The 24,551-nt window shown below is 48.1% G+C and overlaps 1 protein-coding gene across 1 annotated transcript in view; it reads left to right on the plus strand.

Moving 5' to 3' along the window:
- Positions 1 to 1,249: 1,249 nt before the first annotated feature.
- The window catches only part of LOC119432408 (uncharacterized), a 29,508-nt gene continuing 6,206 nt past the window's right edge, over positions 1,250 to 24,551 (plus strand). The window contains exons 1-19 of the mRNA XM_037699575.2: positions 1,250 to 1,340; positions 3,516 to 3,539; positions 5,042 to 5,364; positions 6,564 to 6,692; positions 7,395 to 7,670; positions 8,596 to 9,095; positions 9,874 to 10,042; positions 10,527 to 10,811; positions 11,536 to 11,775; positions 12,432 to 12,649; positions 13,906 to 13,997; positions 15,238 to 15,362; positions 16,524 to 16,691; positions 17,526 to 17,643; positions 18,334 to 18,574; positions 19,590 to 19,884; positions 20,880 to 21,089; positions 22,031 to 22,203; positions 23,807 to 23,999. Coding sequence (XP_037555503.2) covers positions 1,301 to 1,340; positions 3,516 to 3,539; positions 5,042 to 5,364; positions 6,564 to 6,692; positions 7,395 to 7,670; positions 8,596 to 9,095; positions 9,874 to 10,042; positions 10,527 to 10,811; positions 11,536 to 11,775; positions 12,432 to 12,649; positions 13,906 to 13,997; positions 15,238 to 15,362; positions 16,524 to 16,691; positions 17,526 to 17,643; positions 18,334 to 18,574; positions 19,590 to 19,884; positions 20,880 to 21,089; positions 22,031 to 22,203; positions 23,807 to 23,999 — 3,819 coding nt within the window. The 5' untranslated portion in view covers positions 1,250 to 1,300. The remainder of the gene's footprint in view (positions 1,341 to 3,515; positions 3,540 to 5,041; positions 5,365 to 6,563; positions 6,693 to 7,394; positions 7,671 to 8,595; positions 9,096 to 9,873; positions 10,043 to 10,526; positions 10,812 to 11,535; positions 11,776 to 12,431; positions 12,650 to 13,905; positions 13,998 to 15,237; positions 15,363 to 16,523; positions 16,692 to 17,525; positions 17,644 to 18,333; positions 18,575 to 19,589; positions 19,885 to 20,879; positions 21,090 to 22,030; positions 22,204 to 23,806; positions 24,000 to 24,551) is intronic.

Genomic DNA, 24,551 nt, shown 5'->3' on the forward strand with positions numbered 1-24,551 from the left:
TAGAACGTGCCGTGAAAACTAACAACCATCGACAAAATTTATTATATATTTTTAAAATGTACATGTCGACATCATCTGCTCATACGAACGGGAAGCATTAGCAACAACCCACCGCTGTGACCGACATCATATCATAAAGTTCATATGGAGAAAGTGTCCAGTCCAGTGTCCAGTTTTGTACACAGTTCGGTAACACGTGCTGTTAAGTTGGGGCTCTCGCATATCATAAACCACGTGTCCCGCTCTGTACACACGTTATGTTATGACGTGAATACTGCTAATGCAGCCAACGCCATAGCACCGATGCCCAAGATGCCATGGCATCGTTCATAAGATGATTATTCCTTCAATACGTGTTGTCACACGAGTACCGGCACATGTTCTTTAAGCCAACAAGTCTCATCGTCATTCGGAAATGCCCGCTGGGTCCTCTCCCCGCAATCTTCTCAAACGTTGTTTAGGCTATTTGTATACCTATCACAGCCATATGCGTATCGTATACATTCGTCTTCACACCATTAATTCGGGCGCTGGTCCTGCACACATTGTCCTGGATGACCACCGTCAATTACAGAGTCACTTTACATCCAGCAGTAATTTTAGCAGAGCAAAAGCACCTTTTGCACAGCTTAAAAAAAAAGAAACTTAATGGATGCTCAGCGTTACATATACTGATTTCATTTAGAAAAACATTCTGATGCGGAAAAGAAAGGAAGAACAACGTATATGTAACGCAGTATCTCGTAGCGCATGTCGATAGATCTTCAGGTGTGTATATGTGTACACATTAATTTTTGTTAAATTTCTTTTACCATAACGCTTGCCATTCGGCATATTGTGGTTAAATAAATGAGTGTAGTCCTTCTTCATCAAGGAGCTGCATAAGTGACGTGTAGAACTTATCGTCCATAATAGAATGCGCCTTTCCAAATAACACAGTTGGTAGCAAGCGACCGCGCCGTCCAGTCTAGGCTCTGCCTTGCCAAAACAATGCACCCAACCTGCCCAACAACGCACAAACACCGACGTACACCACCCCCGCGCCAAAACGAACCCGAAGAAAGCGAAGAGGTTGCCAGGCCGCTCTCATCGCCGGCGCAGGCAGCAGCAGCAGCAGCAGCAAGCACGCGGATCGGCAGAAGAGCCGAGCGTGCTTCGGCTCCGTTAATCTCGGCTGCTGAGCCGAGCAGCCGCGGCGTCAGCCCTGTATCAGCAGCGGCCCCCGGGATGCTATATAACGGGCCGCGGTCGGCGGCACAGGGCAGCAGCACGCTCGGTTGTCCCTGTGCACAGCCAAAGGATGCGTGTCCTCTGTGGTCTTCCGTTGCTGCTTCTCGCAGGTGAGCACCGCCGCTCGGCACACGGGCTACAGTGGAGAAGCCCCCTGCTCGCACTTCGTCAGGGGGGCTCGATGTCGGAGGATGCGCTTTCGGAGAAGGACTATAGCCACCGTCCTACCGCTCGCGGGTTCCTTTCCTCGCTGACCGACCCGCCTGTCGACGCTCTTGGACTATAGACGGATTAGCAACGGTTATTTGCTTCTAGTAACGACACCATCCCGTGAGGAGTTGAGCTTAATATTGTGGAAGTATAACGCCCAGGAACTACTCGGCGGGCTATAAGGGACGCCGTAATGGATTCCTGAGTAGTCTAGGCCATCCGGGGTTCTTTAACGTGCATCTAATATGCAGGGTAGAGGAGCGCTTTTGCATTCGACCCCCATCGGAATACGGCCGCCGCGGCCAGGATCGGAGCTGCAACCTCGGGCTCAGCAGCCCAGTGCCATAACCCCGGACGTACTGCGGCGGGTATCGTTCCGTTAGGCGAAAATGTCTCGGCGACGTTCCAGGCTGTCGCATATGTTACGTGGCCACAGGCGTAACCTCGTGACATGTTGAGTCCTGTAATGAAGAGGATGCATGATGCAGCGAAGGCGGATGTCCTAAGTCTAGGCGGAGTTGCTATCGAGAAGTGATGACGTCGCTTAGAAAAAGGCTGTGATTTATCGCTGCGGGTTTATTGCCGCCCCAATGGCTTCAAAGCAAACTTATATAGATTTCGTCATTGAGCCTGTCCTTTGTTCCATATTGAGCCTGTCCTTTGTTGCATAGAAGTTGCCCGTGCTGTAGCTTAATGAGGCTACACTCTGTTAGAAGCCTCTCCAGCAAAGTCGTAGTCATTGCTCTATCTGTACCGGTCAGGACGCCGTTGGAGTAGCAGCAGGACTTGCTATTTAGAGGCAACTCCTAACATTTTCCTTAGCTGCGGCTTTCGGTCACATAGCCGCGCACGAAACCTTAGTGCGTCTATAGTGGCTAATGCAATAGGAAGTGATGCGTTTCGGAAAGCTGTCGCTTATGCGTGCTGTCGAGAGTGTTGCGCCGAAATTACAGTTCGCAATGATTGTAGTGAGCATTAATTAATATTTAATTTAGCCGGCGTAAGCAGACAGCTGCTTGTTTCACCGCAAACCGAAACCATGCGAGCGGTGGCTTGAATGGTAAATGATGATTTCGAAGGAAAGAAGTGCGCCTTCTGAGATTGCGACTATATTCGGGCGATTTTTTCTTGAGTACAGTGATCACCTACGCGCCAGCTGGTTCTAAGCTTATCTGCTATTACGTTTCTTGATCACTACGTAAGTGTGCATCATCAGAGATTGATCTGTACCGGCGGCCAGTGAATGGTGCATAATGAAGTCAGTTGCTGCGATTTAAAAAAAGAGTCAATTCAATTCTAGGGTTTTCAAGAGTCCTCGCGAGCTTGCGTGCCTCCATTACCATAGAGCAATAATAGCTTGCAGCACGTTCCAAATGTATCAGTCGCAGGAAGGAAATTTCGTAATCGGAAAATGCATCATAGAAGCAGGTAAACCTGATTTACCGATAATCGTCGATGCCAGACGAGAGCTCGCGGACGCATGTGCGCACACGACGAAGACTTTCGTCGTCAGCGAAGTGCTGCTCACTATTCGGCGATACTCTACTTAAGTTTACCCATCGAAATTTAGTAGGAAATACTGAACGTATTATAAGAGCCCACCAACGTCGTGTTGTGCTTATAAAAAAATAGAGACACTTTCCTTTAAGTGCATTATGCTCCTTTGTAATGCCTCTTCTTTTTGCGAGTGCACAATGTCGACTTTCGGCACATTAGACAACAAAGTAATTTGCATGTTCGATCAATGCTCCAAAGTAAATGCAGCACTAGGTAATAAACATTCACTAAAAGAGTGATATTACAAGAGTGAGTTTAAAGAAACAGATTAAACAGTTTAAAAGAAACAGAAAGAGAAACAGTTTAAAGAAACAGAAACACAAGCAGATTGTGGTGTAAAAGTGTTTCCATTAGTCACATGTTCCAAAACAAATATAACTTCGAGCGCACCCCTCACTTTAAAGCTGAGTTGTTTACGCTATCTTTGATGCATGTTCCAGACGCATTTTGAATTGTTTGTACTATTTGTTGCGTAAGTTAAATAATTCAATTGCTTTTATTTTCTTTTTCTTTTGCAGCTGCGGCCAATGGCGTCCTCTTCGGTGAGTATCTCGACTGATTCAAAAACAACCTCTTTGTGTAGTTTGTGCAATACTGAAAGATAGAACATTATCAACTTAAGTATCAGGGTAAGACTAATTTCTACACTGCGTCGCAAAAAAAAAAAAGAAAAAACGGAGCTAAGCCACGGATGGCGCTGTTGCCATATCGTCGCTTCATTTACTTGTCGCAAATCCGCAGGTGCAAGTTTCTTAGCGTCATCATGATCCTTACACACCACTTGCAAAGTCAGGGTGTCAAACAACATCTGTCATTTCTATGCTATTCTTTGCTTAAAAGACGTGGATTTTTACGATTTAATGTTTTAGAGTAAGACTTCGCTACCACACTACTCGTAGAGAACCGATTCGCTGAACTATCTTATCGAGCAAATGCAAGCAAAAACCGCTAGCAGCACGGAAAGCAGACTTTGTCTTCCTTGTTCCTTGTCACGCGGCCGTAGTGGAAACACACAGTCATTCAGGGCCAAATGCGGAAGTTTAAACTGATAAAGTTTGATAGTGCGTATAGCGAGGCTCATTAGGGAGACCCTAGATGTTAAGCAAGGGGTTCACCTCATCTAGGACTGCCTGAGATGAAGAGATAAATTACTATAGGAAAGGCAAATAGGTCGGCCTATAGGATATACGTATAGTATGCTCTGGCCTGCTACTCTGCAGAGGGGAAGGAGGAGATGGTACAAAGATAATGAGGACAGGAAGAAGGGATGCGTGTATGCAATAATCACTTAACACAGTAGTTAGCTTAAAGTCTCGAGTCAAGCTGTCAAGTGCGGTGCTCTGCAAATACTCCATACCATCCCTCGTAGCTGTTTTTGCTGCTGCACGGTTGCACAATTCGACCAGGCCCTTCTGACAATGTTTGCCTTCCGATGCCTGCCAGCGGCTACGTGAAAGGCTAAACTTCAGCGAGTGCTAACAAATATATATGCACACATCTGGCAGAAAGAACGGTTGTGGAAGGCTGCAGACACTACGGGAGCAAAGGCTCAAGCTTTGCAGTGCTGCCTTGCAACTAGAATAGCTTTTCTTTAGGAAGCCGCGCATTTCATAACCTTCGTTACTAACATAACTTGCACAATTGACAGAGACAGCAACGTGGATTGCGGGAACACTGGGAGAAGTATTGTGGTTGAAAATAAGAGGGGGAAAAAATGACTACGAGGTCCTTACAACGCAAAAGTGGTGGTCAATTAGATAAGCAGAATGGATACCAGGGAAAGAAAACGGTAGCCGGTAAGGCAGGAAGTCAGATCGAGCGAAACGTTTAAAAAAATTAAAATTTCTGGCGCTGAGTGGGTGCCAACTTCGCATGGCAGGGGCACTGGGAGACGTACTATAGATCTTCGGCGAGCATAACCGGCTAGTGACTCCGACGATTGCCTGCCACATGCGATAGCTCGCAGACATTAAAAGACCGCGTATAGGTCAGGAGACCATCGAATTCATCCACTAACCACTGACAACGTCGCCGCGTGTCGCAGACCTGGTACCACCGACCCAGTCGGGCGGCGTGGTCTACAAGGTTCGGGCCACGGTGACCCTGAAGAGCCCAGAACTGAGTGTGACCGAGGGCGCTGGACTCCAGTACGCGGGAGACCTGGCCCTCTACTCGGCCGGACAAGACACGTACGAGGCGCGCTTCCTCAACTTCTCGGTTGTCAAGCACGAGTACCTCTACGGTAGCCTCGAAAACCTGACCGCCGTGCCGCTCAACGAGTCGGTGCCGCTGCTGAACGAGACCTACGCGGTGGACTACTCGCAGCAGTTCCGCTACCCGGTCAAGTTCGTCCTCAGCGCCGGCAAGGTGAGTCGTCCCAGTGAACAGCGCTGAGGGGCTCTCTAAACTCTATTGAAAGGGTCACTAAAGGTAACTAATACCTACATCAGTTTAAACTGGCGAAGTATCCTATTTCTAAGCTCTATATTTGTTCATTTCGCATTAATAGGTTGAGTAACAGACAATCTTTTTCTTTTGCAATTTCGCGCCAGAATCCAGCGCCGGCACGGGAGTGTGACGTCACTGAGTTAAACGTAAATCTCCCATATTTGGGCCACTGTGGCTAAGTAAAGGTTCTCAAAAGTTGCAAAGTTACGCCTTTGCCTCTTTTAGTATACAATGAACTCCATCCTTGGCGATGAAAAAGAAATTAACTGGGGCCCTATCAAACGTTGCCAAAATCCATGACGTCACAGTGAGTGGGTGCGCGAACTTCACGATGGCGTCGCCACCTACTATTCGTTTTTGCGCCTTATGTGGCTTATCAAGCCACATAAGGCGCAAAACGAATAGTAGAGTAGTTTTTCTTTTTGTATAGCAGAAGCGCAATTTACTAATACAGCTGATTTCATTTCTTATTTTGGTATCATTTTGAGGGGCGGGGCTCGAGTGGGGGGGCGGTAGTGGGACGTTATAAGGCAAATCTAAGTCACTACTTAGCCAGGCTTCACGCACCGTTTCATGTCCCGGTGCGTCCACTTTTACATGTATAATGCGCCGTCTCAAGTTGGTTGCCCAATAGCTTTCCTGTTTAGCACGCGTAAAATGTGCAAGAGCGACAAGCGTGTGGCTCTAATTAGTAAAAAATACCATGACACTCTCGCGACAGAGTGAGCAGCCCCATTTGGTGAATGCAAGGGCGCCCAGTAATGCATAAACGCCCATGGTAGTCTACCTAAGCGAAACGAAAAGCACTCAGACATTTCTAATGGATACTGTTACTTTCGCTAGCACGACAAACATGCGGCAGTAAACAGTAACAATCACGTTATAGCTATTTGCAGAACAATGGCACTTTCTACTGTAGGTGCAAAGTGTTTGTTAGTACACACACCAAAACGTACTTTATAATTTTTTTTCGTATGATGAAATACAGTGACAATAACTAGCCGTCTCAAGCGTCATGCGCCTCCCAGATAATACTACGGCTCCGTGAGCCGCTTACACGTGACACTTCATAGCGCGGCTGAGCTGACGCATGCTCGTATATTTGTCTATCTCAACAGGTGGTGAAGTACGAAGTGAGCCCTGAGGTCTCCACCTGGACTCGCAACGTGTACAAGTCCGTGCTGACCCTCCTCCAGAACCAGGTTGAGACTCCCCAGGAAGTTCCGACCTCGGCTGCCTACTACGAGGTAAGTTGGAGCCGAAGTACAAAAATTACTAACAAATTGTTCTGGTAACTGATCAAGCCAAACTATCAAGCTGGAATAGAGAACGAGGCACGTACAAGCTGCGTAACATACGAAGCTGAAGCAAAGAAAGACAAGAAAATTAGGTCTGCACAACGAATGCTAGCTTAAATTGAACATTTAGACGTGTTATAAATAGTATATGGCGTCACTTCTGGCACTTCTGACTGCCAGTTTAAAACAGAGTTCGCGCAGGAACATTCGCGCACACTGCGCGTCTTAAGTGTTTGATCAGAAAAGGCCGGCATTACAAATAACCAATGCTGCGACAGCCCCGTCGTCGTCCACGGTTGCTATTCTGACCATCATCAAATTCCGCCATATTGTCGAGTTCGCCATCTTGTCAGCTCTGATTGGCTCGCAGGGTGCTACGGCCTCTCCGATTGGCCGAAAACGCCAACATGGCGGACTACGACGGTGTCCACAATAGCACCTCAGTATGCGAACTCTTTTTTCAGCAGCAGCACCTGCAGATAACGTAAACCTTCGTATTCCTGAAATGGAGAACGTATATAAGGGTATACAGAGACAGGGAGGTCCGTGAGCAGAGTCTAGGTCATCTGTTTAGATATATGGGGCACGAATGCGAGCAACGCCGTCAAATCGGGGTGTTCATAAATCGTGGCGACGCTCTCCCGTGCGCAGGATGGTGTGAGCGGATACTGCCGCGTCACGTACGAGGTGCACTCTCTGACCAAGAACCTCTACACCGAGGGCCCAGTGTACAACGTGACCAAGACCAAGTACCTGGACGACTGCAAGCTGACCCGCCCGGTGCACAGCACCAGCGGCGCTGTGCGCAAGGGGTACCACGCCGTGTGCACCAAGCACCTGCCTAACAACTTCCTTCCAGGATACCAGGAGGACACTTCCGCTTACGAAAGCAAGCCTCTTAGCGGATGCCCCGAGGGACTCAGCCCGGTAAGAACGTAGAAAAGTCTTTTACCTTGCTGCAGACGCTCCACCATAGAGTTCTCACAGAAAGCCTAGATATTATTACTCAATGTTACAGTGTCACGTAAGCTAAAATGAGTTAAAAATTAAAAGGCAAAACACGAACATTCCATAAGGACATTTCGCAAAAAAAGTAGGCGAGATAATGGAACAAGCTTGCCGAAAGCAAAGATTTATTGGCAGATTTGTGCAACGCCCTGGGCAGTGAGTAATTCTTGCTTTGACAATAGAGTTGACAGTTGCATTACTTACACGTTGTATTTAGTAGAACCCTCACTGTTTCGTTTGCGGTTCTGTCCTAATGTACCATAGCAGGTACCAAACTGCGAATAAGTGCATGTTCCACGAAAGTAAGGAAGAAAACTGCAGTGGCAGTGTCGTATGACAAGAATGAATTTCAGCACACGCAAAATTCATCGCTGTTTTCACATCAGTGAGGACCAGGAACCACGGACTCCTATTAAAAATACTAATGCCATTTGCTAATGAGCTTTTGAATTCTTCGTCGACCCCATTTTATTTGAATTTTAACTCAGAATATTGATATCCTTGCTTGGTAATAGTATATATAACAACCTGAATAACATGACAAAAGTGAGATTAGATTTTTCTTTCTTTTGTTGTTATAAAAATAAATATATTGTCGAGTGGAGCATATAGATGTTTGTCAGGAAAACGCCTGTTATCTCCATACGCATGTTTAGGCGGATGGAGATTGAAATATGGGCATTTTAAAAGGTCCACCCCTTATAAGAAGAGGGGAGGAACAAGGTTTAACCCGCCTTCGATGTGCCTTTGGCGTCTCCTGCCAGCTCGCGTTAGTTTCAGGGACATCGTAGTGAGGGGCCAAGATATAAACGTCAGTTTTTTCTGTCCTCTGCTTCTGGTTCAGTTGGACTCCGTGGTGGCCGCCCACGAGGTCTCGTACTACAACGTCAGCGGAAGCCTCCTCGAGAGCGCTCTCACCGACAGTCTCACAGTCCTGCCCCTGCTCACCGGTTCCGTCGTTGTGCGCACCCGCCTCCAGCTCGAGCTGGCCAGCCTCGAGGTCCCGCCCGTCAACCCCGTCGCGTACCAGGGCGAGCCCCACACCTCGCTGGAGCTTCACCTGCCCGAGGCCGCCGAGTACCTCGACCTCCCGGTCTACAGTTACCTCGTGGGAAGCCCGGACCAGGTCAAGCCCGAGGTCTTCACTCAGGTGCTTGAACAGGTCGCCGAGGAACTTGTGAACCTCGACCTCGATTTCGAGAGTGAAACCAAGAAGACTCCCGCGCTCATGCTCAAGCTGGTGCACATAGTCTCGCTCCTCAACACCGATCAGCTGAAGCAGGCTCTGCCACAGTCCCTCCTCACCAAGACCAGCGAGCTTGAACCCAAGGAGCAGGTCCTCAAGTACGGTTCCTTTGGTTACCAGTAACAAACAAACATCGCAGTATAGGGTGGTGTTAAAGGGAGAATATGAAAGCTTTAGGAAATATATATTCAAGGTTGATTTACTAACCGGTTCAGAAATAAGCGGGTCTGCGAAAGGGAGTTTAAATAAAGGCGTACCCACAATTTATATTCAAGAAAATATGAAACGAGAAGTTACATGGGAATGGAAACCCAAAGAGCATATTCTCAATTTTGGTTTTGTGGGTTTTTAAAACCGAATGTCGCATCCAGAGCCATTAGGCAACAGTAAATGTGTTAGTTGTCCTGTTATAAGCCCCATTACCGTCCTATCTAATCTAGTCAAGCTGGAGGAACATGACGCAAATACGCATGGCGGCAGGGTAAGGAGCCGTCGGTCTACGATTGCCAGTCCATTCCAACGCCCAGTCGACCCACCGTGGTAGCGTAGTGGCTGTGGCGTTGAGCTGCAAAGCCAGAGGGCGCCGGTATCAAATCCCGGCCGCGGTGGCCGCATTTCGATGGAGGGGGGGGGGGGGGGGGGGGCGAATGCAAAAACGCTCCCAGTACCGTGCATTGGGTGAATGTTAACGAACTTCAGCTGGTCGAATTTATTCCAGAGTCCCCCACTAGGGCGTGCCTCAGAATCATATCGTGGTTTTGGCACGTAAAACCCCAGAATTTAACCTTAATTTTAAAGCACAGCGGAGGCTAATTTTCAACCTGGGTGCTAACCATGCACCGAAGTGAAAGCTAATACATTCGCTTGATTTTCCAGGGCCCTGTATGTCGACCTTCTCGGCAAGGCCGGAAGCAAGTCCGCCGTGGAAGTGGCCGTCTACCTTGTTAAGCAGCAGGTGCTGAGCCTGTACGAGGCTACCCGCCTGTTCCGTGAGCTGTCCGTCTTCACGGCCTACGTCGACAAGGACACCGTCGAGCTTCTCTTGGTAAGCATGACCATAGGAGCTCATATACTATGCCTATACGTCCGGAAAGTTTAGAGGTTTCTTAGCAACTAGCGCTTCTTCTCATGACTTATCCACGCATTGCTATGACTTACAGGAGGGACTAGTGGAAACAAATGAGTCTAATAGCGCGTAGCTCCATGAATAAAAATGGACATAAAAGGATGGAAAAATAAACCTTTCGCACGTGGAGTGTGACAAGGACGTCGTCACAGATGTCTATGTGCCTCAGTACAGATGCCGCCCTCAATGTGCCCTCAAGCCCAACTGACTACTTACGTAGGCACATAGTGGCACCTAAAGGCATGTTTCACGACACCAAACATGAATTACCACTTGTCAACTTGCAATCGTATAATTATGGGAAGCAATTGTAATACATCTAAGCAAGTACGTTTCGTCAAGGACGTCACGTTGTTGACGTCACAAACACGACTGACGTAGTGCTGACGGCGCTCCTTTACAGGACCTGTGCAAGACCACTGAAACCGTCCTCAAGCCCCTCGTCAAGGTCGCCGTCTGCGATGCTCTTGGCGAGGCCGTGAAGAAGGCTTGCCCCACTCGGGTCCACTATGACACCCCTGCCTTGACTCCTTACAAGAGCAGCTGGCGCCGCATCCCGAAGATCAAGAGCCGTTACGAGCAGACTCCCTCCGTGCCGAAGCATCTGCTGCCGTACGTGCCCGTTGAGAGGCTTGTGCTCCCCCAGGAAAAGCAGTGCACCGTTTTTGACCTCGTGGAGTACGTCAAGGTACGTGTAAACTTTACAGCAACGTCCGCAATTTCGCGTGAAAATCTCATCAACGTTGAGGTGCAGTATGGACTATCTTCTGCGCCGTAGCAAACCTTCACATAATGCTTTTTTTTTTTTTTGGCCATCGCACCGATGGCCGCGCTCAGATCTATAACATACGGATTCTTCCAGAGGCACAATGAAAAACAGTTATATAAAAAGTAGGGACCGCATTACTGGTTGCAGCCCTGACTTCATATTGCGACATCGAGACGAACCACTCGCTGCCTTTTATTTCCTGAGAACGTGACCCTCCGACGACAGTAGATGACTTCAAGCAAAGGTGTATTTACCAAAACTAGCTCTCAGAAAATAACTTTGAAACAGCCATTCGGTAAATCTGAGTTAAAACCGCCTTTGCCTGATTGCTCGAAGACAATGAGCAGCCTTCAAAAGTATTATACTTAGTTATTTGCACTTAAAATAAAATAGCTGAAAAATTATGTTCCTTTGCCCCCACAGGCTCCGCTCAAGGCGATAAAGCCACACAAACCCCACTTTTTTAATGCTTGTCTGGCCTGCAACGACAAAAGCGTCGGCTTTCTGAGGCCAGATTTGATTTCGTCGTTTCGTCCTAGTGGTTCTCTCGCCATAGGAAGCTAGAGAGACATCCCCACATTTTACACCTTACGCGTTCAACTTTGTGGCCAGCTGAACGTTATTTTGATGTGACTTGTCGCAGGCTCTTGAGGAGGCTCTGAAGACCACCACGGACTTCAAGGTCCTGGTCGGCTACTTGAACGCTCTTGGCAAGGTCGCCAAGCCCGAAGTGCTGCCCGTGCTTGTGAGCTACCTGAACGGCACCGCCGAGAACCTGTACCAGCTGGCGGAGGAAGGAGAGGAAGTCACCGAGACTGTCTACTTTGTCAAGAAGGCCGTCCTCCTCGCCCTCAGCCACGTCGTGGAGTACTTCCCCAAGGAGGTCAGTATATGAAACGCTTGCAACTGTCAGGTTGATAACTGAGATACTGGACACCGCGTTCTATTTCTGCCACATTACAATGCAATGAACAAAGCATCTTCAAAATCCCTTGAAGATCGTGAAGTTTTTCTTGTGACGCCAAATGTGAACACAAATGTTGCCGATTTTCTACTGCCCTAAACAAGCTAAGCTACCGTGCAGCTGCGCTTATAGCGGATATTTAGGAAGAACTTCATTGTTAGGAAAGCGCGAAAAGACAAACAAGACAAGATGAACGCAGGAGAAGCGCTCGGTCAGGTGTCGTCCTTTTGTCTTTTTCCTTTCGCGCTTTGAGCCATATTGAGGAAGAACTCCCGCAGGGCACTATACGATTGTGAAGTTTTTGCAGCTCGGCCAATAATGTTGATGCCGGTTTTACGAAAGCTACCGAAATGGATATCGTTAGCTCGTTGAGCGCTCGCTCATGTAAAGGAAGTTTAGTTAAATCATGTCTTCTGTCTCCGTAACTAGATCGCGTAATGCCTGTGACCGATCAAATTCAGCGTGAGGTAGGAAGCCTGGCGTATTATGTGCCGTGCGATCGTAAGAATCGGCTGAGTGACCGTTTCGGTCATCCATAAGCATGATATTCAACGCTTGACAAACACGGTGCTCAGGTGAGCCCCCTGGTCCGCACTGTCCTGCTCAACGTCAGCGAGCCCGTTGACGTGAGGACCCTGGCCTTCGACGTCTGGCTCAAGTCCGTGCCCACCAAGTGGGACCTCCAGCAGGTGGCCCTCGTCGTCAAGCTTGACCGCAGTCTGGAGCTCAAGAGCTACGTGTACTCGGCCCTCAAGTCCGTCGTCAAGGACAAGCACCCGGCCAACCACGTTCTGTAAGAACCCCGTCGCATTCGCATACGACTTCACGCTCGCACCTCGTGGAAAGGGGGGGAGTGTAGGGCGAATAAAAGGGGACAGACGGGGTAAACAAAGACACTAAATTTGCGTGCACATAATGCAGTAGTCGCGGCCTGAACACTATAAGCTAAAAGCTGTGTCTGTCACGAACTTACATTGCCATTGTTCAGAAACTGTGACGCTTATTTAAAGGTATTCATGATGCTAGTACGCTCGCACGGCATCGCAGTGGCTATGGCTTGCGCTACTGAGCTATAGGTCGCGGGTTTGAGCCCGGTTGCAACGGCCGCATTTTCATGGATGCAAATTGCAAGGACGCTCCTGTACTTAAATTTACATTCACGTTAAAGAACTCCTGGTGGCCAAAATTAACCCGGAGTCTCCCACTACGGCGTGCCTCGTAATCATATCGTGGGCTTAACACGTAAAACCCCAGAATAATTTTTTTTTTTTTGGCGACGCTAGTTCAGGGTAGTCGCACGGTTCGTCATCCGCGATTATCAACGAAGGAAGATAACGCCGATAACGACGAAGAGTAACGTAGGCAGGCTTCATGATTCTCATATTCTCATCAGCCTCCCTAACGACTGCTATCATGTTAATGTTTTGAATAGTCGTGAATCAGCGCAGGCAATGGACTCTTCCGCGGCTTTTCCGACCTGGGTAGCGTGTGAAAATGAAATTTAGGAAACTTTAGTTAACTAATATCCAACTTAATGCACAACAGTAGTGGTTGCCTTATCTGTGGGGCGAGCAATACCTTCTAGTCTCAGTCACATTTCTATATAGCATCTTCTAAACTTTGTCTTGAAGTCAATAGTTTTGTCTCAGTGATATGACGTAGATGCTCATTACATGTATAAACTCTTGTCCTGTAATCATGCACTTAACACTGGGACTCTACATTTCTGCGTTAAAGTAGCTCTGTTTGCTGCTTGTGAACAGAAAGCGAGCCCCATCTCCAGGAACCGCCCTTCAGTGTGAGTAAGCCAATGATGCTGGCAACACAAAATGTTGCGTTGCACATTATAACCAGTTTACGAAGGAGTCTGGGCTTCACTGGCCGTCGCCTGTAAAGAGCAGTATACGAACAAGCTATTTTTCGCGATAGTCCCATAGTCAAACGATACTGTTGCTCATCGCTAGAACCGAGACGAAAATAATATGTCGGCGCCTGCTAGCAGCAAGCTCGTAGAACGAGTGCCAATGAATGTTGTCCTGTTCTGCGCAGTGCTAGCCGCGTCCGTGGAGTCTTCGTCCACTTCGAGGCTCTGAACGTTGGTCCTCGCTACTCCAAGTACGTCAAGAAGACCTACTACGACGGTAAGTTTGCATTTATGCCACCTAATGAGAGCGATGCATGTGGAACAGGCGCCATAATCATGCATTAGGGCGATACTGTCCGGCGAAGTCGCGCTCATTTCGGCAGATGCGTCTAATTCGGCCCGTTAAGCCCCGAGTCCAAACATCGCCTAAGATGCACCGAGAGGAACGGCTACTTTCCAGTAATATGAGTCTACTCACGGGCTAGCCTAATAATTATCGGTGAAAATGACCTAGTCCTAGATAGCGTACCTGCTGCGGAAGCATCTGGCAGACAAATTACCTTTTCGCAAGTGAACCGCTAAAGGTCATAAGAACAAGAAGCTAAGATATCGCTATCCTGGCAGACTCTGCGGATGTGGTAGAAATCATACTAAAAGCGTCACCGGAATGGCCATAATGACAAAACAAATAAGTATTTTCTGAAGATACATCAGATTTAATTATTACGCAGCAAAATCGGAAAGGGATGTTCAAGTATACTGTCAAGCCATTAAATAAATTACAAATATTACTAGAAATAGACGAGAAAGCTGTAAGATTGAACAAAGACTACTATAAGCAGCGCTGCAAGAAATAGGCGCGAAATATTCCAATACCATCCCTTTCGCTTTTCCCCTGCCATGTTGTTAACTATTTCTGGTCCTAGTTTTTACAATGAAGTTAAAATTTTATATTACGTCGATTAGGGCAACAAAAATAACGGAGGAAATAAAAGAAAGCCCGCTAGAGTTTTTGGCAACGAATCGAAGGTTTTTGTCATGAACTGCCAACAACTCAAGGTGTTAGCAGCACGTGGTAATTCTTCAGACGTCTCAGCTGACGATCATAATGGTGCGAAATATGGCCACAGATTATTTGAAGACCGTTTTTGTGCCAGCGGAGGCAGAAGATATGCACCAGACAGCAGGCTTTAAAGGCACAGCGGAGAGTCCTAATCTCAGCGTGATGCCCCGCATGGCCGTTGCTTAACTATAAGGAACAGTCGTATTTATCTGTGGCACAATATTGACAAAATGAGCATTGCTGAGACCTTTCTGAGAACAGTTTAGTCATTCGTTCTTCCCGACGTCGAATGTTTCCTGCAACACATAATGGATCATTGGCCCAGAAAAGGTTAGGCGTGATCAAAACAAATTATCGTTTTCTCTCTGCGTAAAAACACGTAGGCAATAGCAGGTGGGCATTCAAAAGTCGAGATGACGAGTCGTCAAGTGTCGTTCTCGTTTTACTTTTGCAGTCGCCAAGAACTTCGGATTCGAGTCCCTTGTCAAGCATGTGGCCAACAACGTCTCCTACTTCCCCACTTACCTCCACGCCGGACTTAAGTACAACCTCGGCCCCTACGTCAAGACCCTGCTCGAGGTAGGTCTCACACGATTTCCTACTGTCAGTGGTAGACGCGCAAGCTGTTCAGCTCTTGGAGTACGCTTAAGCTTCGCCTTTAAAAGTAGAACGCGATAGCGTTATTGGAGGCCGTTGCCGCCGACACCGTATTTTCTGCGACATGGGGCCCGATCAAAATTTGGGAAGGCTCGGTTTTCAACATTCCCCTCAATGTTGCCTAGAACCAAAGTACAGCGAAACACCATCAGAATTGAAGGACGCTTAAGCTTCGCCTTTAAGAGTGGAGCGCGATAACATTCAAGTATCCCTGGCTGATTTTCAGGGTTTTTTCTCGTATATTCAAATTACAATCCGACGCTATCACGTCTTTACGTTGTGGTTAAGTCGTACTTTACGATTTTCCTGACCGATTTTACTTTGAAAAATTAAGTTTTTGTTCACTAACGCCTTGCACCACGCGAATGGCGCGCCCGGTCGAGGTGGTTCGGGATGATGTGGTTCGGCATGATTACTTCCGCCAGACGCCGATGCTTAACGCCGACGCCAACACCGACGCCGGATTTTCTGCGACACGGGGCCGCTATCGCGTTAAAATTTTCCGCCGTTTCGCAGTCCCTGTGCGAAAGACCTCGAGGTATTTCCTCTCCTGTCGTGTTGTCTGCATGAATTGACCAATCACATAGTGGCGCGCGCCGCGTTTCTATCAATCACAGAGCGGCGCTCGGTTCCTTGCAGCACCCCCAGATGGCGCTCTCCTCCGCGTATGCGCGGCAGCGGCGGGCGGGGAAAAGAAAGAACGAGAAAGCTCGCCTTCTTACAAAGCGTTCGCAGCAGGCGTTTCGCGATAAATATTGCGGTTGCATAAGCTGCAGTTGCCGAGAAGCATGAGAATCAGTCAGGGATCCTCTAATGATGGCGTTTTGATCGTCTCCCAAGTTTTTTTTTTTTTTTTTGGGGGGGGGGGGGGGATGAGATAGGTGGGTAGCTGGATAGTTGGAATGAAAACCGGTCTGAATATGCCAAGAATGCTGTTTGCATTTAAATCCAGCGCGTAAAGAGCTGCACCTGCGGTAGTATTGCATTTTATCGGTTCAGTTTCGTTGGAATCACTCGAACTGAAATCAATGTGCTTCTTCTGTGACACCCCCCCCCCCCTTTTTTTTTTCACCCGTATTCCAGGGCAAGCTCCTGCTGAAGGGCGGTGAGCATTTCCTTAACGAGGTCTTCTCTACCGAGGGCCCGTCCACGCTGCTGAGACGTGTCACCGAGGCCTTTTCCAAGAAAATCAAGACCCCCTACAAGACGACTCCCTACGAGACCAGCACCAAGTATTCCGTTGTCAAGGAGGTAAGGCGCGCGACAAGCGTCTTGTCCAAGTCACTCGTAAAAAAAAGAAAAGCACAGGGTCGGCTTCCCAGCCCCCATTAGTGTGCAGCTAAAACGCTTGAACGCTAGCTGCTGAAAGATAGAGAAAGAGAAGTAACTTTATTTGACCAAGGGATTCGGGCACGTAGGCCCAGGGTTTCCGCACGACCCCACTACACAAAACGTGATTAAGATTGCACGTGACCTTGCCGGTCTACTTCGAAGGCTCTTGAAGAAGGCAACAATCCGCTCTAACAGTAAGATGAGCTTGAAGTCTACTGAGAAAGCCAGATATCTACTTCTATCGCTTACGTTCGATGGTAGCTGTCGCCTGGCATCTGTTTGAGCCAGGGAAGAACCCTAAACTGCTGTCGCGTTATTCTGGTCCTTACGGAATCCTTCGACGGCTTCCGGGTGCTACTTGCGAGACTGCTCACGAAGATCCAGGCCCATCACTTGCACAGCCGAGAACCGATGACCTTCATATCGCGCACTTTGCTGGGCCACGTTATCTCGCTCAGGGACGGCGCTCCATCGCTGGTGGGTAGCGTTAGCGGTGAGAAAGACCAGGACTAGCACACTAGAGACGGCGGGGACGAAGCGGTGCTGTCGCTGCTAGCGCTTCCATCACCATATTTTAAGGTGTCAGCTTGAGCCTTTCTGCGATTTTCGTGCCTGCATTCATAAACGACAACTGTGCCTGCTCCCACCTCGCATCACCGCCATCGCTGTAAAATTAAATAACTGGCTCCGATTACTTGAGCGTCGATCATTCACGAGCGTCAGCGTCTGACTCTCAACCACATTATTTTTCAGCTGAACCTGAAGACTCGCGAGGTGGAGTCACCGAAGGCTGTGCTGTTCGCCAAGTTCCTCGGTGGAGACGCTGTGCTGCCCGTGGACAAGGAGCTGCTTGAGCAGCTCAAGGAAGAACGTAAGAGGCCTCGCAGTAAACGCTTAGAAACTCGCGAGCAGGATAAATAATAACGGATGACTACATTTTAAAACAGTGCCCTAAATGGCTAGGTGCCATTCTGATGAGACGAATTAAAACAATCCGCCGTCGAAGGCAAGTAAAAGAATCGGTTGCGATACTGCACAGCTACTAATGCAAACAGGCCGCGATAACACGAAGCGAGCATTACCGCTCCTTCCACGATGCTTTCCGCTTCCGCTGAAAACAGAGCTACCGCTTGCTCATCACTCTCGAACCTTTTCTTGTGTTTTAGCTCTGCTGCCCAATAGTTGAGTCACATAGCCGACAACTAGGTTGCTGGCCAGCAAGATATTTTTCTCATTCAGCACACGTGCAACATACCGCATGCAGAAACAACACTACACCGTAAAACGAGGGCTTTTACGAGATAACTGAAGAGGTAATGCGCCTGGTGCACAGGGGTGACTGAGCAATCGTAGTGCGAGACGATCAAACCCGACAACTAAGAGCGACTCACGGGCCACAGAAGCTGGCAGCGTGTGAAGCTAGACCACCCGAATATCGCAAGCCTCCGCAGCCGTTGCCTCTTAAAACGAATCATGTGCACGATACAGATAGCCACAAACGAAGCGGTACGGGGTCTGCGTCAACAGCGACTAACCCCATTTCCGCTTGCCACTCTTGCAGTGGTGCAACTTGTCCAGAAGGCCAGCACGACTGGTCCGCTGACCACGCATTTCGTGCGCGTGCTTCTGCCCAAGAAGGTCGCCCACGTCGAGCCTACCGCCGTTGGTCTGCCCGTGGTTCAGACCGTCCTGCACCCGATCGTCGTGTCCCTGAAGCTCAAGGATGTCTCCCTGCAGTATGACACCTCAGTCGACTCTCTCCTGCCCGTCACCTTCAATGTCACCGGAACCGTGCAGCCCCTGTAAGTGGCCGGTCGGCGGTTCAGTTGCATTTTTTTTTCAGTTTCACTGTGCCACGATATGATGTTAATGCTGCCGACATTGTAAAATCCGCTGCATTCGGGGCGTTTACTCCCTTCACATGTTTAAAGTAATCGTGTTCGAGTTAGCTGATTCCTAGGAGGGAAGAAACGATTTAGAAATAAACACGAAACATCACGTCGTAAACAATAATTATATGCTTCGCATAAAGGGTATACACGTTAGGAACCTTATGCTGACGATGTCTACGCGATGCATATTAATTATACTGTTCGCCAAAGCAATGCGCTGTCCAGGCAGAAAAAAAAAGTTTTTTTGCAAGGCCATTGGCCAGCGGTTACAACAGGCCTCCCGTCAGGGTGTCCTGACAGTAGCTCCTCAGGATCAAATAAAGTTCGTTGTTTGTCTGTCTGTCTGCAAGGCAGACAGAAAAGCGAGCTCTTAAAAAAGTCAAACCAGACGGAGGAACAAATATATAGCGAATGTAAAGCTATAGCGAGCAGGTCACACACTACGCGATCTACTGCGCGCACAATTCAGCAACATGGTGCTGAATAAATCAACGGTAGTAAACTTTCAAGGCCCAAAGAAATACAGTTTTCGGTCAATACGAAAAAAAAAAATGTATAGTATAGGGCATCAGCTTACCACGTGTATTAAGTTTTAAGCGCCTTACCTAATGTGTACACGCCGTAGACGATGAGCACCACACAAACTGCACACCCAGAGCATGCGGAAGTTCACCCGTACCAAGTGCCGTGTCATATTCACAAATCATAGCTAATACACGCAGCAGAATACTATAGGCCAACGCCAAGCTTCTGTTGCCGAAATAGTTCCTCTATGGGTGCACGAGGGTTTTTCTCATAATGGAACCAGCCTCCTGGCATATCAGAAGCATGACCAGGGGCAGGAAGCCATGCCTTTAAGCCGCAATATAGTCGCATTATTACGAGCTCACCCGCCGTTTCTTTTTTTTTTTTTTCTTGACCAAAGCGTCCTGAGCATCAAGCAGAGCCGTGTGTTCGTGCCCGCCGAGCTGACCGAGGAGTCCCCCAGCGTTGTCCACACCAACGTCAAGCACCTTCACTTCAAGGCTCACCTCTCCGTGGGCTACGACAGCAAGTACGAAAAGAAGGTCAGGGTCGCCGTGAAGCCGACCTTCGGCACCGCCCTGCTCAGCGCCCTTAGCACCGAGCACGTCGTCGAGACTCCCAGCCCGTTCCTTCTGCTCGAGAAGCCCGCCGTCGACCCAAAGAAGGTCATGGACACCATGGCGAAGCCCTTCGTGGTGCGTGTACTCTCTATAGCCAATCCCATAACCTGAACCTTCGTGTGGCCTAGGCGTTGCTCAGCAACGGCCACAATTTGCACACGGAAGACAGACGCGTCGAGATTTTCGCAGTCGTGGCTGACAAAACAGCAAGGCACCGATGAAAAGCTATGCACAGCTGTTGGGAATGGCGAGTCGTTAACGAAGTCATGCGTGCTTCATATAATCTGGCTCCGCTCACCTTTTCGCCTACGCGCACTATAGACAGTGTAATTGTAAGAAAGCACATTACTCCGAAGGAAATTCGCAACTTAGTAACGAAAGTCGCTGGTAGGTGGCACCGTGTCTGCTGTGCGATGATTGCGCACGGGTCACACACGAAGTGACTTGGCAGCTTTGCAGAGACCGAAAGCATGCTACCTACGTACAAGGGAAGTAAGAAGTGAGAATGTATGCGCAGAATAACATGAGAGAAAAAAGTTCAGCGGCGATTTAGCGATAACTGCGAGAGAAATGCCTTAGCATTACGTAGAACGTATATGAGGGCCGAATCAATGATTTAAACTGCGTTCACCACATTGCAAAGTGTTTTTGAGGAGCTCACTGGGACACACGTGCTGCCTATTCGGGAAGCGAAGTACTACCGACGGTGGTCCAGAGCAGACCATTGTCAGTTGCATTAGATAGAGATAGATAGATAGATAGATAGATAGATAGATAGATAGATAGATAGATAGATAGATAGATAGATAGATAGATAGATAGATAGATAGAACTATCTAACTCTATCACGTGACCGGTTTCCCACAGTTCACACGCATACACGTTTTTTTTTTTTTTTTTCGCTTTGACACTCCTAAATTGTAACCCATTAACAGCGAAGCGCCTAGGAATAACGAACCGTTACGTTCATTTTGTTACGTTACGTACCGTTACGTTACGCACCAAACGTTTGCTTGTGGCCATTGTAGAAGACACATTAGACCACAGCAGCTTCGCTATCCCCTTCGCAGTACCACCGCGTCTACGAGACCAAGGTCGTGGATGTGGAGGTTGACGCCATGAGCCACGGTCCGTTCGCTCCTCTGCCGCTGTACGGAAAGCTGTACCACCTGTCTACCGAGCGCATGTCCAAGCTCGTCCAGTACCTGACCCACCAAGGAAGCAAGCAGCACCTTATCAGGGTCAACGTCAAGCCTTACGAGAAGGACCCCGTCAACGAGGTGAGTCGCATACGCCCAATAGGCACGCTATCAAACTGTTTGGAGAAAGGCAGGCAACAAGGAATGGGATACTCGGGGATGTATTCTGCGGCGATCGCCTCGGCGATACTATCGGCTTCGCATGACGTATGGCTCAACCAGCCAATCAGCTCATCCGATTTTGCTCAACCAGCCAATCAGCGCGCGTCTGACACGTACTGGTCGCAGAATACGTCCCCAGTTGGACGCCACTACGAACGTGCAGATAACGCGGCTAAGCACGCGTGCAGATGACGTAGAAAAAATGAGCAGATCCACAAGCTGTGTAAACTTCATGTAAACAAGACCATTTATTTGTTATGGGTTATTATAAATAAACAACTCCTGGAGCGTTTGTTCATCTAAGACACGCGAATGTGTATTGGAGAGTGTCTTGTTTTTATAACGACTACGGCGATCAGAAACTAGTTGCGCGGAACGAAAAAGAGCGCGTGCAAAATTGGGGTCTTTTAATACATGTATGAGTAAAGAAGACAGGACTTGTTTTCACCAGAAATCGCCGTGAGAATCGTCTACAGGTTCGATATCTTGGTTTTGGTGCCCAATGATGGCAGAGGCAGCGAAGCAGCAAGATTATTTAGGTTAAGTTTGCTGGTGCACTTACATTTAGGTGCACATTAAGGAACCCCCAGGTGTTCAAACTTATTCCGGAGTCCCTCACTACGGCGTGACTCGTAACCAGATCGTGGTCTTGGCACGCAAAACCGCAAAAATATGAATTCTTTTTAAAAGTTTGATCTATTGAGAGCCCTTAAAATGGAGCCCACATGTAACCGCCACTCACGGCGGGTAGCCGTCGTCTAGGCTTACCGGGAGGTGGTTTGCTCACTGCCTAGTGAACCCCCAAGTTTCCGCATAGCAACCGGCTTTGCTAAGCGTCCGTACTTCGACTCACAATGCAGTGGGTGGCCACCTTCAAGTACGAAAACAACGTGGACTACCTGATGAAGACCACTCTGAAGAAGGTCTACACCAGCCCCTCCACCTACGACGAGAGCCAGGAGGAGACGTCCTACGAGCACATGCGCTACAAGCCCGTCACGCCGAAATACGAGACCTATGACTACGAGGACAGGTGTGTTTCAATTAGTGAAGTCATAGTTGATATTCTAATCACGTAAGCAAATATATACCAATTGCGAAAAAAAAGGGGCAGCAGGAAACAACCGGCAACTGCCACCCAAATATAGCAAACCAGGTCTGCGGAAATCAGCTGGGGGGGGGGGGGGGGGGCGGAATCCGCTTCGTGCTACTGTCAGGTGGATGGCAAGTTCACTTTTCCAGAAACTTACGCCCCCTAGCGGATTTTCAAGGCGCATTAAGTAAGTAAGCCTGCGCGTTAGGCCACTATACAGCCGCGTCCCATAGAAGCCTTAGACGTCGACTACATCTACCATTCTTAGCGCTCTCTGGCGACCCCTGGTCCTTGCGCCATAAAACTCAATTAATCAATGAATCAATCAATCAATCAATCAAATCAGCGTGTCCGCGCTTCCAGTTGTCGGTTGATTCGGCCTCGCCTTGTAATGTGCTATAACCCCCTGGTTAGCTCAGATGGTAGAGCGACTGCCCCAAAAAAGCGCCGGTCCGGGGTTCGGTGACGGGTCTTCGGAACAGGACGAATTTCTTTTTTTTTTTTCAGCTGCGAAGTTTTCCTTCTGAGAAACCCGTATTGGTTACCTTTATAGCCCCATGCGACTGTAAGTTGGATGACAACTTTCCGATTCACGCCACCGGAATGGGCACAACGCATGTTTAATCCCAGATGAAGAGAAAAATAGAAACTCAGCTGGCACAGAAATGCAACTGAGTCAAAAAAATGTAACAGTATGTGATTATGGAGGGAATCAGAACTCACTTTCTAAAGAAACTGTAGTGTTTTCGGAGCCAGTGGCGTCAGAAGTTGAATTCCGGGCCAGAGCCCCCAATGTTTCCCGCCTCGTTCACAGTGAATTGACAAAAAGAAGTGGCGAAGAAGCCGCGACAACATACTGCAAGTCAGCCTGTTATTTCGTGCAGAATGTCTTTAAGAAGTATGGAATTGCTTTTTGTTAATAAAGGGTGCGAACTGTCCACTACATTATAGTGGACAGTCAATTTCTACCATTCTTCGGCTTATGCCAATTCAACCCCTTTTTGAGGATGGGTTTCGTTCACCATGTTTTACTCTTTTACTCTATGCGTTAATGGGTGTCGACGTAGCGCCAAGCAATGTGTTTTGTGAATCAAATCGCGTTAAAGAAAGGTTTTAAAACAGCTTCATTTTTTTTTATTTAAGGAAACGTCTGCGCTTCACTGTGCCAGCGATTGCTCTTGGCTACTTTAGTTCGAAAACAACCCTAAAATGACATTAACGCGAGTAGTTATTTTCTACGTGAAGTAGTTGCGGGCACGATTTCCACCTGCGGCGGCCGCGTTCCTACGTGAAAATTACGTAAAATGAAAATTACTGTGTACTTAGATTTAAGTGGTCATTGAAGAAATCCAAGCGACGTCTCTAAAAAGAGCGATCTTGCTTTAGGACTTTAAACCTCAATGAATGAATGAATGAATGAATGAATGAATGAATGAATGAATGAATGAATGAATGAATGAATGAATGAATCAATCAATCAATCAATACTTTGAGGCAGCTTTTAACACCTCTTGCTATTTTTCTCCAATCTCGCGGCGAGCAGCTCTGAATACTACCCCGAGTACCCGCAGCTGGTGAACAAGACCCTTGTGAAGCACGTGCTTAACGTCACCCTGGAAGGCAAGCTGGAAGGTGCCGTCAAGAAAGCCGTCAAGCTGGACCTCGCCTACTACCACTCGCTCAACAAGACCCTCAAGCACTACTACGTTGACCTCAAGACCCTCACCAAGCCCCTGGTGAGTCTTTCCTCACAACAGCCACTATAGAAAATATTCCGGCGTTCCGCGAGCTTTTTATTGACTTCAATAGATATCCCGTTGAGATGCAGCAGAGTTCCATGCATGGCTCTTGCAAGGGTTTGCTCCAGACTTCCGCACCACTCAGTAGAGCCCTTGACGCACCAATTGAAGTCTGAAGCTCAGCTTTAGCGAAGCAAGCTAGCTCTGTGCGCATTTTTGCCTTTATTCATGTATTCAGTGAATCCTTGCTAGACATCTGGGAATGCTTGGTGTCGCGTTTAGTGTTCTGCAACTCAGTGACAGTGGCGCAAGCACACCTCGTAGGAGGCGCAGAGGGAACTTAGAATGTGATGATTTTGGGAAAGTAATTGCGTTAAGTCGGAGGAAGGGCGTCGCACTACGTTCGTATGTCTTTACTCTCATGTCCCTAAGTGCTTTGTAAAGAATTCACAACTTCGAGATATACTAAATGTTTTCGAATATACTTTTTAGTTCCGTCCTTTGGCTTCATCTTAAGAGCTATACCTTCTCGTAAAACACTATGAGCAG

The sequence above is a fragment of the Dermacentor silvarum genome, chromosome 11 (assembly GCF_013339745.2).
Source record: "Dermacentor silvarum isolate Dsil-2018 chromosome 11, BIME_Dsil_1.4, whole genome shotgun sequence".
Classification (NCBI taxonomy): domain Eukaryota; kingdom Metazoa; phylum Arthropoda; class Arachnida; order Ixodida; family Ixodidae; genus Dermacentor; species Dermacentor silvarum.